We start from the raw sequence: 14,905 nt of genomic DNA, 5'->3' as shown, positions 1-14,905 counted from the left end.
TTTATTTTTGTCACAAGATCGCTGCCCTGCGATCTGACTCATAGTAACGCCACTTCACCTCTGATCATCTGTCAGTGTGAGATCAGAGGAGAAGCAGCGTTACTATGTGACAAGATCGCTGCCTGGCACATAATAACGCGACTTCTCCTCTGATCTCACAATGACAGATGATCAGAGGTGAAGCAGCGTTACTGTGTGACAAGATCACTGCCTGGCACAGCTGTGCCAGGCAGCGATCAGCTGTGCCAGGCAGCGATCTAGTCACACAATAACGCTGCTTCACCTCTGATCAGCTGTCAGTGTTAGATCAGAGGGAGAAGCCGCGTTACAATGAGGGAGATCGCCGGGAAACAAGCAGCTTTCCCAGCGATCGCTCCCATTGGCTGCTGTGACGCTGACGTCATCGGGACCTGAACCAATCAGGTCTCGATGACGTCGGGGCTCCCAGCATGCATTGCGCACCGGGATCCCCGCATTGTAAGGTATGTGGGGGTCCCGGGGGGCACAAAACCGCCGACAGTAGATAAACGTCGGCGCTGCACAAAGCCCAGCAAGCGCCAACGTTTATCTACTGTGGGCGGTCTTGAAGAGGTTAAATATAAAAAAACTTGATTTGAACAGTAGGTCATTTTTTGATGACACATTCTTCTTAAGGCAGCAAATTATTTCTAAGGCTAAGGGTACTTATAATATATCTGTTATCTTTGGTATAAGCCAGTATTTCCCTAACTCCAGTCCTCACGAACCCCACGGGTCAAGTTTTCAGGATTTCCTTATTGTTGCACAGATGGTGGAAGTATCATTAAGGCGTCAGGAATTCTATCACATGTGCAACTATATGGAAATCCTGAAAACATGACCCATGGGGTCCATGAGGACTGGAGTTTGGGAAACACTGGTATAAGCTGACGCTTAAGGAATCAGTTGGATGACATTGTGTGTAGGACCTAACTGCTGGGATCCAATTCCTTACAATTAGCTCCTGAAACAAAGGAGAAGCCCAGGATAATTGGTGATCTACCTTACATCTCTGCTGGACATAAAGCAATGCAGGGAACCAAATATGATGGCTCACCGGTATATTGATGGTGGAGAGGAAATCTCTTTGGTTTATAAAAAGGGTTATCTCATCAACATTTCCCATAGAAGGATAGGTGATAAATGTATGAACGGTGGGAGACTGATTGATAGGAATCCCATTGATCAGGAAATTAGGGGTCCGAGGTCCTTAGTATACAATGTAATGTGACTATAGCGGTGTGTGACACCCCAGAGTCCGGTTGTCACAGTGACATTACCTCCCTCTAATGGGTAAAGTCATGCTTGGAGGCAGAACGGGGGCCCCATGCTAGATAGCATAGATTAAATCACAATTCCTGCTGCAGGTCAGAAAAGGGAGCTGCCTTATAAATTCTGGCCAGCAGATGGGGTTGGTGAGTCAGCTAGGAGTGAGCTGAGTAGTTGTCATGGAAACAAGAGCAGGTGTGAGCAAATGACAAGACAGATAAAACCTGAGGTAAAAAGGATCTTTCTGGAAGGTCCAGTCAGTTCGTGAGGGGAAGCTGATCTGTGAAGAGGGAAAGGACATGAGCAGAGACAGGGAGGCTCTGGGGAAGCTAAAAAACTGCGTATAGCAGACCCCATAGCGAAGCACTAATAGAGAGAAAGGGACGCCAGAGTCCTGGGTGAACAGGAGCTGTATGTCCTGCCGCCGGATCTGAAAGTACAGGGGACTGTAAGTTCCTGTGCGACATTGAATACCTGAGGGCATGGCAGCAGATAAGGAGCCTGGGGCTGATGGTGAAAAGGACGGTACCCGTGGAATAGGCTCACACTGTCAGCTATACAGGTTAGAGAAACCATCAAGAATTAGAGGGTCACAGCTTAGTTACAAACAGCAGAGACCCGCACACAAAGCGCAGAAGGAAGGTCCCCAACCCCCACCTGGCAAGGTGGATCCCCTGAATGCCTCCAGGCGAGCCAGACTCAATCCATCACCTGTATGTGGTACTCCAGATTGCAACCAATTGGCAGTAAAAGGTAAAGAAACTGCACCTCTCTGTGTCCTTCTCTCATTTCTCTGCACCCCAACGTCCACCGCCATCTTAACTATTAATCAAACATATTTGCCCTGGGACTATTGCTTTAACTGTGGGGAGCTATTTTCACGTCAGCTGTGACACACCAGCAGTCTCAGGGGAACAACACCGCAGCGCTGGTCGCCTCTGACCAGAATACCACAGGTGGCGTCACGTATTCATCTATAAACTTTATCTTCATTTTTACCACACTTCAACATCACACAACTTTCCCCTATTTTATTTACTGGATGCCCAAGGGCCCCGGACCGGATCACCGCCGCCGCGACGTCCCCCATTGAAGTCAACGGGACCGGTACAGAGTACCCCACGGCCCTGCACGGAGCGCTCCAGGTGGGCAAGGATGAGCACTCAGATGAGGGACACGTGACCCATGATTTTGAGATTTGTTGGGTTTCCCAGTGGTTGGTCCTTTAACAATCATATATTGATCACCTCTCCTATGGATGGATGATAAATGTTGGAGGGCTAACCCCTTCATGTTGATTTAGGGACTGTACAGTTAGCAATTGCACACATATCCTATTGCCTTTGAAAACCCAAAAGGCCTCTTGGACCAATTTGGAGTCTACACAAATGCTGTGTATAATCTAGATAAAGAGTTTGCTTCAGGGTGTCAGGATAGATTTGGGATTTGATAGAACGTGATCTACTTTTTGCATAAATTTTGACTAAATTTAACCGAAAAAAGCTTTGCATTCCAATATCATAAGCTCTACTATTTGATTTTGATAAACCATGCAGATTGCCATATTCCCCGAATCATTTTCCGGTCTCAGGAGGGTCGGTCCAAAAACAATCCCCAAGCTCTGTGTTGACATCAGGTTCACGGAGGCGTTGTCGACAATCCTGTAAAATAACACAAGAACATATCGGTTTACATTCCTCCACTTCTTCCGGGGGGGGGGGGGGTTAAATTCCTAATGTTGACAAATTTAGGTCCCCATGGGAATAAAAAGTTGTTACCTAAAGAACAAGTAATTAGCGGCACTGTTTCCTAAGCGCATTGTAGTCTCACATCTCTATGAAGCGGAGAATTAAATACAGGCCACTTAGATATGTTGGCCGGGAAAAATCTAATTTCTAATCATTTTCCAGTTTGAAATGAAAAAAAAAAAAAAGAAGATGAAAATCACTTGCTTTCGGTATTTTCTGCGACGACTCAATCAAAATAACCACAATCAGAAGATTCTTATTACTTTCCTGAAATAAAACATTGTTTCATGGGATATAAAAGTAGCTAATAATTATTCCATTCTAGGCCACATTACTGGCTGCATAGTTAATTTTAGCCAAAGACGATGTTTTTTTCTTGTGCAGGAAAAGGAGCCAATTTCTTTTAAAATGAAACAGATTTTAGAGACGACAACTGATTTGTAATAAGTACATATCTATTATCTATCTTACTGTATCTGTAAGTCCGTCCGTTCGCCTATCTTCTAAGTAAAATGGAAAATCGAAGAAGCAAAAGACATAATTTGGGAAATACAAAGCATCCAAGGCATAAACCAAACTTCTTCCAATAAATCCAAATGGAAACCAATTATTCCATCAATATGGGGCAAAGCAATATCGGACTGTATCATCCATCTATCTTATAATCAGTCTGTCTGTCCAACCATCCGTCTCTTTGGGCAGCACGGTGGCTCAGTGGTTAGCATTGTTGCTGTGCTGCGCTTCTAGGTTCAACTCCCACCAAGGAAAACATCTACAAGGAGTTTGTATGCTCTCCTTGGGTTTTCTCTAGGTTCTCCGGTTTTCTCCCACACTCCAAAGACATACTAATAGGGAATTTAGATTGTGAGCCCCAATAGGGACAGCGATGATGATGTCTGTTAAAGCGTCGCAGAATATAATGCGGATGACTGTAATAATCAGACTGCTGCTCTCCTTTGTTTTGACAAATAGCATCTATCCCCATGTTATTTTGTGATGTCCGATTTTTTCCTTGGACAGAGCAGGTCCATCAAAAAAAAAAATTGATGCATGCCCAAGTTTGATCCAATATTTGGATCGCACTCGGCCATGCAAGTCAAGGAGTCCTTGGAAACCATTGGACTGCACGCAGATGACATCTGAGTGCAGTCTGATTTCCATGGACTGACACAATAGAGAAGATGGAGACATTTTTTTCTCCATCTTCTCATTTGAGAAAATCAGATCACACTCCAAGCAGAGTTTGATTTGCATAATCGACCTGATTCTCTAGGATGAGAGAATACATGGTCATCTGCCCCTAGCCAAAGCAAGGGAAATACATATATTTCAATAGATTCAGCAATCTTTTAACATATATTAAGCAGGTGTCCTCAAAAACATTTCCATTAGGATCTTATTTTAATTATTCTGTATAGAATCCTCATGCCTAGTCCATATGGGACAGAAATGACAGAGCACCTCTTGCCCTGGAGATCCTGTCCTGCAGTACACAAGCAACCCATTGATTTGAGTGGGCACCATGACATTTTTCATCCTTTCCTATGATGGCCATGCAAGGAAACTTTATGCTAACTCAAAAAACCACAGGTCTTTGTGATCTGCTTATGAGACCTTATACCAAGGAGAACCTCATATTTTCTTAACTATCCACCTGTTTAGGCAATAAATGGACATTTCCAGCTAGGAGTATTTGATTGACAGTGCCCTTTAAGACAAGTTTTATAAGATACTGTACACACATCCTGGCTGAATCCCATTAATGGAATTATTTGCAGAATCATATACACATATGGTACATTTCTTAGTAATGAGATTACTTCCACTTAATTAGAAATGAAATTTAATAAGAAAGAGAGTCATAAATAATTCCACTCCCAAAAATAGGTCATAAATAATAATCTTTTAAGTCTAGATTATATTACACATCAAACGATACATGATGTAATAGAGATCTAGAACTTGTTATCTACATTCTGTGGAATAGATTCAGAATAACTGTGTTTCTATTAACAATTACAAATACATGCCCATTTCTTATTAAAGGGGTTGTCCGGGCTTTTCACATAATCTCAGTACATATCTGGGCTGCAGAATTATGACAATAAGTAATTTACTTTCTGTCACTAGTTTGCACAGTTTTCTAGATATTCTGAACAGAACGTCCAAGGAGGGGGTGTGTTATGGCATTGAAATGAGAACTAGTCGTAACCTCCTACTCTACTCCAAACATGCCCTCTATAGCAACAACCCCACCCTCCATAGCTACAGTCCCTCCCCGACCACATGAAGAAGTCCTCATCACACAGTAAGAAATCCTCCCCTTCTAGCAGCCTCAGTGCAGAGAGCAGCTGCTCCTCCCCCAGACACACGCTGAACAGTGTTCTATGGAAAGTGAAACTAGTGAGGAGGGAAAATCGTCCTGTATTCTGGGACAGGCTGCTCCCATCAGTATTTGTGTCATTAGAGACACAGTGCTCACACATACACTGCACCAAATCTGCTGCTGTGTGAAGACATCAGTGACACAGAGCTGTCTCATTCACACAGCAGAGGCTTTGTCACATAACAGATTACATCAGTGACTGCCATCCCCTGTGCAGATTAGAAGCTGCAGACCCCCATCACTGGCCATCACACAGTCTGTTCTCACTGCTGCCAGCAGCCTGGGACAGTGAGGGAAGGAATTACTGATAATGAGTTATGTATTGTAATCATGGAGTGGCCCAGAATACAGGACGATTTTCCCTCCTCACTAGTTTCACTTTCAATAGATCACTGTTCAGCGTGTGTCTGGGGGAGGAGCAGCTGGGTGGTCTGCTCTCTGCAGTGAGGCTGCTAGAGGGGGAGGATTTGTTACTGTGTGATGAGGACATCTTCATGTGGATGGGGAGGTCCTGTAGCTATGGAGGGTGGGGTTGTTGCTATAGAGGGCATGTTTGGAGTAGAGTAGGAGGTTACGACTAGTTCTCATTTCAATGCCATAACACCCCCCCCTTGGGCGTTCTGTTCAGAATATCTAGAAAACCGTGCAAACTAGTGACAGAAAGTAAATTACTTATTGTCATAATTCTGCAGCCCAGATATGTACTGAGATTATGTGAAAAGCCCGGACAACCCCTTTAAGTAATATATATTTTTAAAAGTGTATTTGTATTATATATTTCATTAATTGCATGCAATTCCGTGATTAATCACTATTTTCCAGACTTATTACCTCTATGATATTAACATAAGACCTAGGGATGGATGCTGGCTATTCTATGGACATTCCTACTTCCTTTGTCAGATGCCTGAATCCTGTGATTGGCTCGAAGTTATCATATATTTATGGAAAGTCAGTAAACTTTACTATGGAACATTATCTTTAGTTTTTTGTGTGCGTTCCTCAGAGGTGTTGCTATAGAAGGTGCAACGAAAGTAACCATACCATTGAAGCTTAAAGGGGTCCTTAGGCTTGTCTGCCACACTAGAAAACATTAGTATCATACATGGTTTTTGATTGGTGAGGTTGGGAGTGTTGCAAAATTAGAATAACGGCTCTTTGGATACAAGTTACGCTCCTGCTTAATCCTTTTTCAATTTTCTAATTCATGTAATAATCCATATCTGTTAGTAAAGTTCCCATAAGTGCGGATGCTTTTGAAAAAACAAAAATCAGTCTAGGGCCATGTTCACATGTTCAGTATTTGGTCAGTATTTTACATCATTATTTTTAAGCCAAAACCAGGAGAGCAACAATCATAGGAAAACTGAAAACTGTTCCTGAAAGGACCAGAGGTAAAAGTCTAAAAAAAAGCCCAAGTAGCAAGTATGACAACTGAAAATTACAAATTATTATTATTTTTTTCATAATAATCAGAATATGAAAAAAATAACTGACATTTAAAAAAAAATATGCAACACAAAAATCTATTTAAGAAATAGGTCATTTTCTGATTATAGCTTCCATATAACAAGCTTCCTGTGAGTTCCTCATGGGTGTGTTTAAAGTGGAGATAGAAAAGAATTGATCATATCAGGGCCCTGGTATTTGACTGTGTCCAAAGAAGAGACCAATAATATAAATGGCTTATAGTTCGTGAGAAAGCGCCTATTACAGATTTTGCATTAGGTGTCCTGAGGCTTCAAGTTACACCCCAGCTTAGTCCATTTTTATTTTTTTCTTTCATGTAATTTACACATCTCTACACAGTAATATTCCCATCTATCCATGATTTCTCCAGCAAGTGCAGATGTTTTTGGAAGAAGAACCAAACTGTTTAGGTTCAGCTTGTGAGATGGATTCTTTAAGAATCAGGTCTAGGTGGGCACATGGACCCCGGGCGTTAATGCAGCAAGCAGGAAGGCATGTGATAAGTGAAGACACAGAAAGTGGAGCATAAGTTTGGAGTCTCAATCCGAAGACAGAGGTGGGTCTTAGATAGGTCTATAGACATGGCGCATTGCAAAGTGCAGTGGACCCAGGAGAAGAAATCAGAGCACGGGATACCCAGGACAGATCTGTAACACAAACTGTATAAAGATCTTCAATGGGTACAGATAAACTGTAGATGGCGACAATGCTGTGCCCGCTACCTCTAAGTGGTCTCGCCTCTTCATTTTTCGTCTTATAAGTAAAATAGGACATAAGTTAATCACGTGTCGTCGGGATATTTAATTAGTGACACGTTGCTGATCTCAGTGATCGGTATCTTAGAAGATGTGGGGTGAGACAACTTTTCGAGAAGCCAAATTCTCTAAACCATGAAAACAATAGGAGCACAGCGAGTGCACGCAGAGGAGGTAGCATAGCTGGAGCTGTGGTTTATTCCATGTTTCCAATAAGAGCTGTTATTGTTATGTAATGACAAAACACTCAGCGCTGGCCAATTTCTATACAGCTGTTTAATGGTTGAGGAAATTGACTTATTCTGCTTACTTTATACCCTAAGGATTCATTTCATGATCAGTGATATTCTTTTAATCCGGCATCAGATAGTCTGGAAATTCTTCCACAGTATTGTTGGATGATCAGAAATCTCACACAATCAGAAGCAGGAAACCGAACACAGGGTAATATAAATGATTTCCTACAAAAATCATGTGCCTGGTGGAAAGGGTACTCAGCCATATAAGTACATGAGTGATTGTGCAGGTCCATCACATCACTCATGGGAGGGCAGAGGCGATTGACAGCTGTCCACCTACACTAATTGCCTTATTTGAGGAAAGCTTGGATTCCAGGTGTCATGGCTTCATTATCAACAGAAGCCATAACGCTAGTGTGAACCAAATGCCTTTTACGCAGTAAGTCAATAATTATGGGGATCGTCCATTTCTCACTGGCCCATACACTTTCCGCAGGAGGTCTATATTCTTACTTTTTACAAGAGTGAAATCCTTTCAGACTGAAATAACAGAGTCCACCTGTCCCTAGCTCTGTTGCTCGAAGTCCTTTCTGATGCTTTTTCTCAGGGCATCATACCCTCACTTGTCTTTGGCACTTCTGTGGTGGGTAGATGGAGTACTGTACACACAATCCGAGACTTATTATCCCCACTTCATGGCACCACGTATTTATATCACCACTTATATCACCGTCTCTTGGTTGATTCTCCCTGCACCACCGTGTTGTCCCTGCATGAGTGCAATGCTTTGCCTAGTCCTACATTGCCACCGGGGTTCTTTTCCTCTTCATTGGGAGGTAGGAAACTCAGTTTTCTGATGACCAGGGTGTTGTGATATATGCAACAACCCTGGTTCAACACACACTGCATCAAAAGAACGAAAAAAACAAGAAACAAGTCAAAATAATAAAGTTGTTAAAGGTACAGTTGGCAACTCTTATAGATACCTTTCTGGGAAGACTATGCTACTTGCGCATTATGTGGGCAGCAAAAACTTTTTACCTAGAGCCTTGACCTTTTTTTCTGGTCAATTCCCCTTCTTCCCCTTTCCACAGCTCCTCCAAACCAGTTTGGACTCTGGAACTCTGCCTTTTGGTGAAGCCACTTATCGTCACGTCCAAGAAACCTTCCGGACCAATACTTTCTCCAAGGCTTGGACAGTGCTCAACATGATATTTGCTAACTAAAAATGTCCGCTTTTTTTCGGAAGCCTCCCATGTTTTGGGAAGGTTGTCAAGTATGAACAAGGGATATCCTCTTACATTTTGTCACCCAATAACGAAATGCCTGCAGGCAATTTGGGCTGACCTCATTGTTTTACAGTTGAATTTTCCTAATTGCACATTTTGAGCCCGCAGTAAAGTCTGCATAAATAACGTGCAGGTTTTGCTGCCGATTTCTGGCAGCTTTCACACTTTGCATTAGTTACATTCTCTAATTCTTTTTAGACTTGTTCCCATTACATGTTTCTGGGTTTTGTTAACCCACTAGCATATACTGGACCATAATTTACCTTGCTACAAAAGCCTGCAAGGAATGTGAGCATGACTTCATGATACCAATAATCTGTCCCGGGCTGTAAGTCTACTTTTCCATTGATTGACATTGCCGCTACTTTCACTACAAGTTCTGATACTTCTGAAAGCATTACGCTTATATGATGTGTTAGTCCTGTGAATTCTTCCTTTTGGAATAAAACATACATTGAGGTCACATCCAATGTCAATGTAAAATGTCACCGCATACAATAAAATTATCCACGGCAGCGGAGAGAAGAGACGAGCGTGCAATTCATTCCAAGCCGAATGCTTTATTTCATTTTGATTTAAGCACAAATGAGAAAAAAACAGACATTGTCATATTGTGGAGCTCGCCCGCTGTACAAGTGTGAACTGTTCTCGTGGAGCCAGATAGGAACAACACGATGGCGTCCAAAACTGACTGATATCATTAAAGTCAAAAGACAATTGAGCTCTGTCATGACAAAATGATAAGTGTGCGAAACAGAATGAGACAAAGTGTGATGGATGAAGCCAAAGTGCTGAAGCCAAGTGGGCTAACGCAATGAGCGGAGCCTGATCCGTCCCTTAATGGTCGTATATGGATGAAAGCACAATGAAGCCAGTGCTGCAGAATCATCGATGACAACTACGACCTCTTTATAAAGTCACATTAAAAGAGACTTCTTGTAAATACTTGGATTCTACATGTAATAACAATTGTGGAGCATTTTGTCTGCATGAACCTTCTGCTCCAAACCACCAGTGGCTTCTCTAGTCCTGGGTCTGTGCCCAACACAAGACAGTATTCCCTGTGTTGGCACAAGACGATGTGTGTGAAATTTACTGTTAACTGGTTCCTTTTAATTGCAAAGCCAGACCCCTGATTAAAGGCTGGAAGTGCAGAGGCAGGGACCTGGGTCCGAGGTGGCTACCAGTGGATTGGAGCACTGAGGCTGAATCAATTTGAAAAATTCAATAGAAAATGGTTTGAAAAGACATTTATGTTCTGTGAGCTCTACAGTCCCCAAAGTGTAAAAAACAGAAGTGAAAGAACGGGTAAAGAAGAATTAAAATATATTATCCTCACCTGTCTTAAGCACTCACTTTTCCTTATACCAGCTCCCCCGCTACCGGAACTCACCAGTACTCATAGGTCTTTGGTTCATTGGGTCACCAGTCTTTGGTAACTGGCATCATGAGTTCACAAGAGAGGGCAATGCTTATCATTAACTTCAATGACATTTAATACCCCCCAAAATGACTGTGTGAGTCCAATCACTGACCTCAGTCCTGGAATGGAGCAATGGAAGAACCAAGAAGGACCGATGAGCTACTATAGTGGCTGAGGTGCCGAAAACACAGTTGAGTGTCTAGGACAAGTGGGAATAATGTATATTATATTTATTTTTACTCCTTCTCGACCCTCAAAAAATACAGGCTGGCATTTTTCTGGATTTGTGCTAATTGAATCCCAAAAATATTAGTAAGGTTTTAGTGAACTTGATTTGTCACAGATTAGTTGGCTCAGAAAAAAGACCCTGCTCCAGGGACCACATTGGTATCCCATTTGCCTCTTTAGATTAGTAGGCCCTCATGATGTCATGAGTGCGTTGGCTTTGCATTGTAATGACATCATGGGGTATACTAATTAGAAGAGGCATCGGGCAATGCTGGCAGGTAAGAGACGATTCACAGGGCTCTGGTTCAGCAGCCATTGACTATTGAAGAGGCCCCTGTAAATCTTTTTGAGCAACTCTATACCTTACTAATTAAAGTTGCTACATTTTTTCCATGGAAAACTCCTTTAATGAGTTGGACATTGACTAACAGAATAGTTATCTATAGGTGGCGTTAAAGAGTCAGTTTCTTCCTTTTTCGGGAGAGGAGCTTATTTGCATACTTTCTCCCAGGAAGCATTGCCTGTAAGCAATGATCTTTATAAAGGCAATGATTTTCATTCTAGGGGAAATATTTACTTTTTCTAAAGTTCTTCTGACGCATTAAAAATATATTCTAGCCCAATCGTCGTCTGATTCATGATCCAGACGCGTCTTCGCGAGACAAGAAGAAATTTGTAAAATAAATGATATTAAATTGACTAATTGATTCCAGATAGGGGCCAGAAGTTGCAGGTGGTGAGCAGCTAATGAATGTCCATAAATCACCGGTGACAATTGAGAGTCTTGTTTTCTTTATTTAAAAGCTACCTGCTCTCGGAGACGCCATTGATCTGCATGAGGACTGGTTAAAAAAAGAGGGTTTTTTTGTGTGTTAACAGTGAAGAGATACATTTAATCCAATTTGACAGGCAATGCCAAAGATGCCAGTGGTAATTAATTAGCCCTTAATTTAGACCGCAGAACAACAGGATATAGGAATCGGTGTTCAGTGCCATTTCCCCTTAGGCTCCATCTTACAGGGTCAGGTTTATGTCTGTTGTGTTGAAGGTCAGTAAATAAATTGGCAGAGGGCCATGGCGCTGGACGTTTCATGATAGATATCCTTCACCCTCCTAAGTGCCTCTGGCATTCGCAGCCGGGAATGAAACCGTAATTCTCTTCTTTTTCTCCAGAATTGAACGTTCCTTTCTTGAAGGATTTTAGCAGAGAAAGAAGTTGAACTTATGTGGCATTCACTTGTCATACGGCAAACTGTCTACAACACAGACCCAAAGTATCAGAAAGCACTTTCCATTTTTTCAACATTCTCTAGCCGTAGCAGAATAATGTGTTCATTAGAAATGAGCGAATCTTTTTATTTTCAAATTTGTGTTGAGACAAAAATACTCCAGATCCTTCAATATCTCTGAAAAATATGAACTACACTCTTCACTTTCTCTCACACACTAATCTTCTTCACTGCTGCATTGTCACACACCATTTGTACAGTTTTATTCAATGTTTTATTACTTTTTCTCCATATCTTTATGGCTACGCTGTGATGTAATTTCATCATCCAGATTCACCACAAAATGGCTGCTGAATTTCCCACCTATGCTTTTATACAGGCTCTGATATGGCCCAGCCAATCAGGAGAGACTACCATTTGATTTGATAGCTTCAGGGCATTATGGGGAAGCTCACATGCCATGACTCAGGTCATGTGATCCCTCTCTGATGGAGGCCATTTTCAACAATGTTTCAATTGGTAAAGCGAATCACAAATTGTTAAAATTCGACAGGTTCAGGAAATTCAATAAAAATTTGATTCACATGTCTTTAGTTTATGTCGACTGTAATCTTAGATCAATCCACACCATATGGTCTCCATTGGATGTCATATTATTGTGGCGCTCCTGAGGCTTCAGTCGCCACAGAGGTACTGCACCTTCTCCTAAGGTGTGGTACCCCACCATCCAGGTAGAGTGGAACTCCTTTTCACATTCTAACACCTGCACCCCACACACAGGATAGTTCAGCAGGGACCCATCCATGCTTTATGCTGGAAAGGTCAAAGGGTGCCTTTTGTGGTCCCTGGCTTCGTAACACGGGAGGTGCTGGGGAGGCGGGTGGAGTTAGCTATAAAAGAGAGGGAAGGTGAAGGATTTCAGGTCAGTCAGTCAGTAGATCAGTCTGACAGAAGGTCAGTGGAGGAGTAGGAAGTCACTCAAACAGGAGTGAGGATCCCTGGAAGAGGGATGGAGGAAGGAGTGCTGCAGCTGCCTCAGTGACCTGAGCCAGCTGGCACGGGAAAGGAACAGAAGGAAGGAGATGTAAGACTACAGATTCCATAAGAGAGATAGAACAGATCGGAACGAAGGAGAATAGAAGGACAGTGGGAAGCAGGTTGAGAAAGAGAGAGAACCCTTCCAGTCCAGAGCGCAAAGGCCGGGGCCCGGTCCCCTAGGTTGATTGGATCTTTATGTCCGGCAACAGACACCGGAGGAGTAGTGAGCCACTAACGCCTTACTCCCATCATAGACTTGGGACACAACAGCAACTGGATAGTGAGCCGGGATGCAGAGAGGAGTCCCTGAAGCAGGCTACAGCTGTCTGTCATACAAGTAGAGACTAGGAACACCTAGGTAGAGGCATTCCAGGGTAACTAAGTACTGGAGTGCTTCGCACCTAAAGGCGCATTGGAGGGGTCATTCAGTAAGGTACATATTGGCAGAGTGTGGAGGGGAGAATCCTATCCTGCCAGGAGGTTGGCTGGGGCCCTGACCTGAAGAACACAGTGCGGAGGCAGGCATTTGTGTGAACTGCAAACAGTGAGTAAAGCTTTGGAGCCGCATACTCTGGTGTCCTCCAGTTATTCCAGCACCGCTACACCTGGGTACCAGCCTCTATACCATTCTGCGCCTCTCCTCATCCATTGCGCCTACACTGGCCTGGGGCTACAGCTCCACCTGTGGGGAGCTACACCATCTTTGCTGCACCACACCATCAGTCCCAGTGGATCTGCATGCAGCGTTGGCTCAACATCTTACTTGCCAAACACCACGGGTGGCGTCACGAACTATCCAAATAAACTATTACACCATTAACATCACCGCCATTGATATTGGGAGCCCAGGGCAACGGACCGGGTCACCGCTGCTGTGACACACATTCCCCCGGACACCTGCCCGGTACCGAGTACCCCCACTGCCCTGGGTGTGAGGGGCGACCTATTATTTCTTCTATTTTCATTATTCTTACTTATAAAGTGCTATCATATTTCACAGAGCTTCATAGACATTATCATCAATGCCCTTTATTGGGGCTCACAATCTTGTTTCATATTAGAATGAGCATACAAACTCCTGAACACAGGACCCCAGCGCTGCAAAGCAACAGTGCTAACCACTGGGCCAACATGCTACCCATTTTGTATGTAGGCATTGCATCCTAGAATAAATGCTTCTCTTAGTAGAGACCACCAGCCTTGTGGGAATCTTATAGACCATCCATTGCTTCCTTGGGAAGAAAACAAAAGCAAATTAAGTTTCTTTCAGAAGAAAAAGTATTTATCTATGCCACTTATTGGAAGTAGCTAGCCAATAAGTCAATGTCTTGCAACACAACTAAGAATATAAGCCAGACCATAGTCTCCTCTTGTACATAGAGACAGCCATCTGTAGATTGGTGTTTCTGGGTTCTTGACCATCTTCACTGTAGACATGGTATTGGCAGGATGGGTAGGAAGCCTATGATGTGAGTTCCGTAGGTGATGCTAGACATTGTTTTGTTCCTTCTGGATGAGAGCTAGTTTCATAGTTTCATAGTTTTTGAGATTGAAGGTAGATTTAAGTTCATCAAGTTCAACCTTCCTTCTAACATGTTGATAAGCCATAACCCTCATTGGGCAGGTGCCATCCCCATGGGATGGCCAAAATCCCAATATGGAAAACCCTTTTTTCCAGGGACCATTACCGGTACTTTAAAATTAATTTGTCAAGTATCTCAAGGCTCATAAATTGCCACCAGAATCATACAGAACCATTTTCCTGCATTTTAATCACATTTATAGTGTGACAGCACTCTGGAGCTATTCGTGT

The 14,905-nt window shown here is 42.8% G+C and overlaps 1 protein-coding gene across 1 annotated transcript in view; it reads right to left on the bottom strand.

Moving 5' to 3' along the window:
- Nucleotides 1-303: 303 nt before the first annotated feature.
- The window catches only part of ARHGAP15 (Rho GTPase activating protein 15), an 830,524-nt gene continuing 815,922 nt past the window's right edge, over nt 304-14,905 (bottom strand). The window contains exon 15 of the mRNA XM_073545572.1: nt 304-2,948. Within this exon, the coding sequence (XP_073401673.1) occupies nt 2,777-2,948 (172 nt within the window). The 3' untranslated portion in view covers nt 304-2,776. The remainder of the gene's footprint in view (nt 2,949-14,905) is intronic.

Source organism: Dendrobates tinctorius, unplaced genomic scaffold (assembly GCF_039654945.1).
Source record: "Dendrobates tinctorius isolate UK_male_01 unplaced genomic scaffold, ASM3965494v1 ptg000143l, whole genome shotgun sequence".
Taxonomy (NCBI): Eukaryota; Metazoa; Chordata; class Amphibia; order Anura; family Dendrobatidae; genus Dendrobates; species Dendrobates tinctorius.
This window is presented reverse-complemented; position numbering and strand designations above follow the sequence as displayed.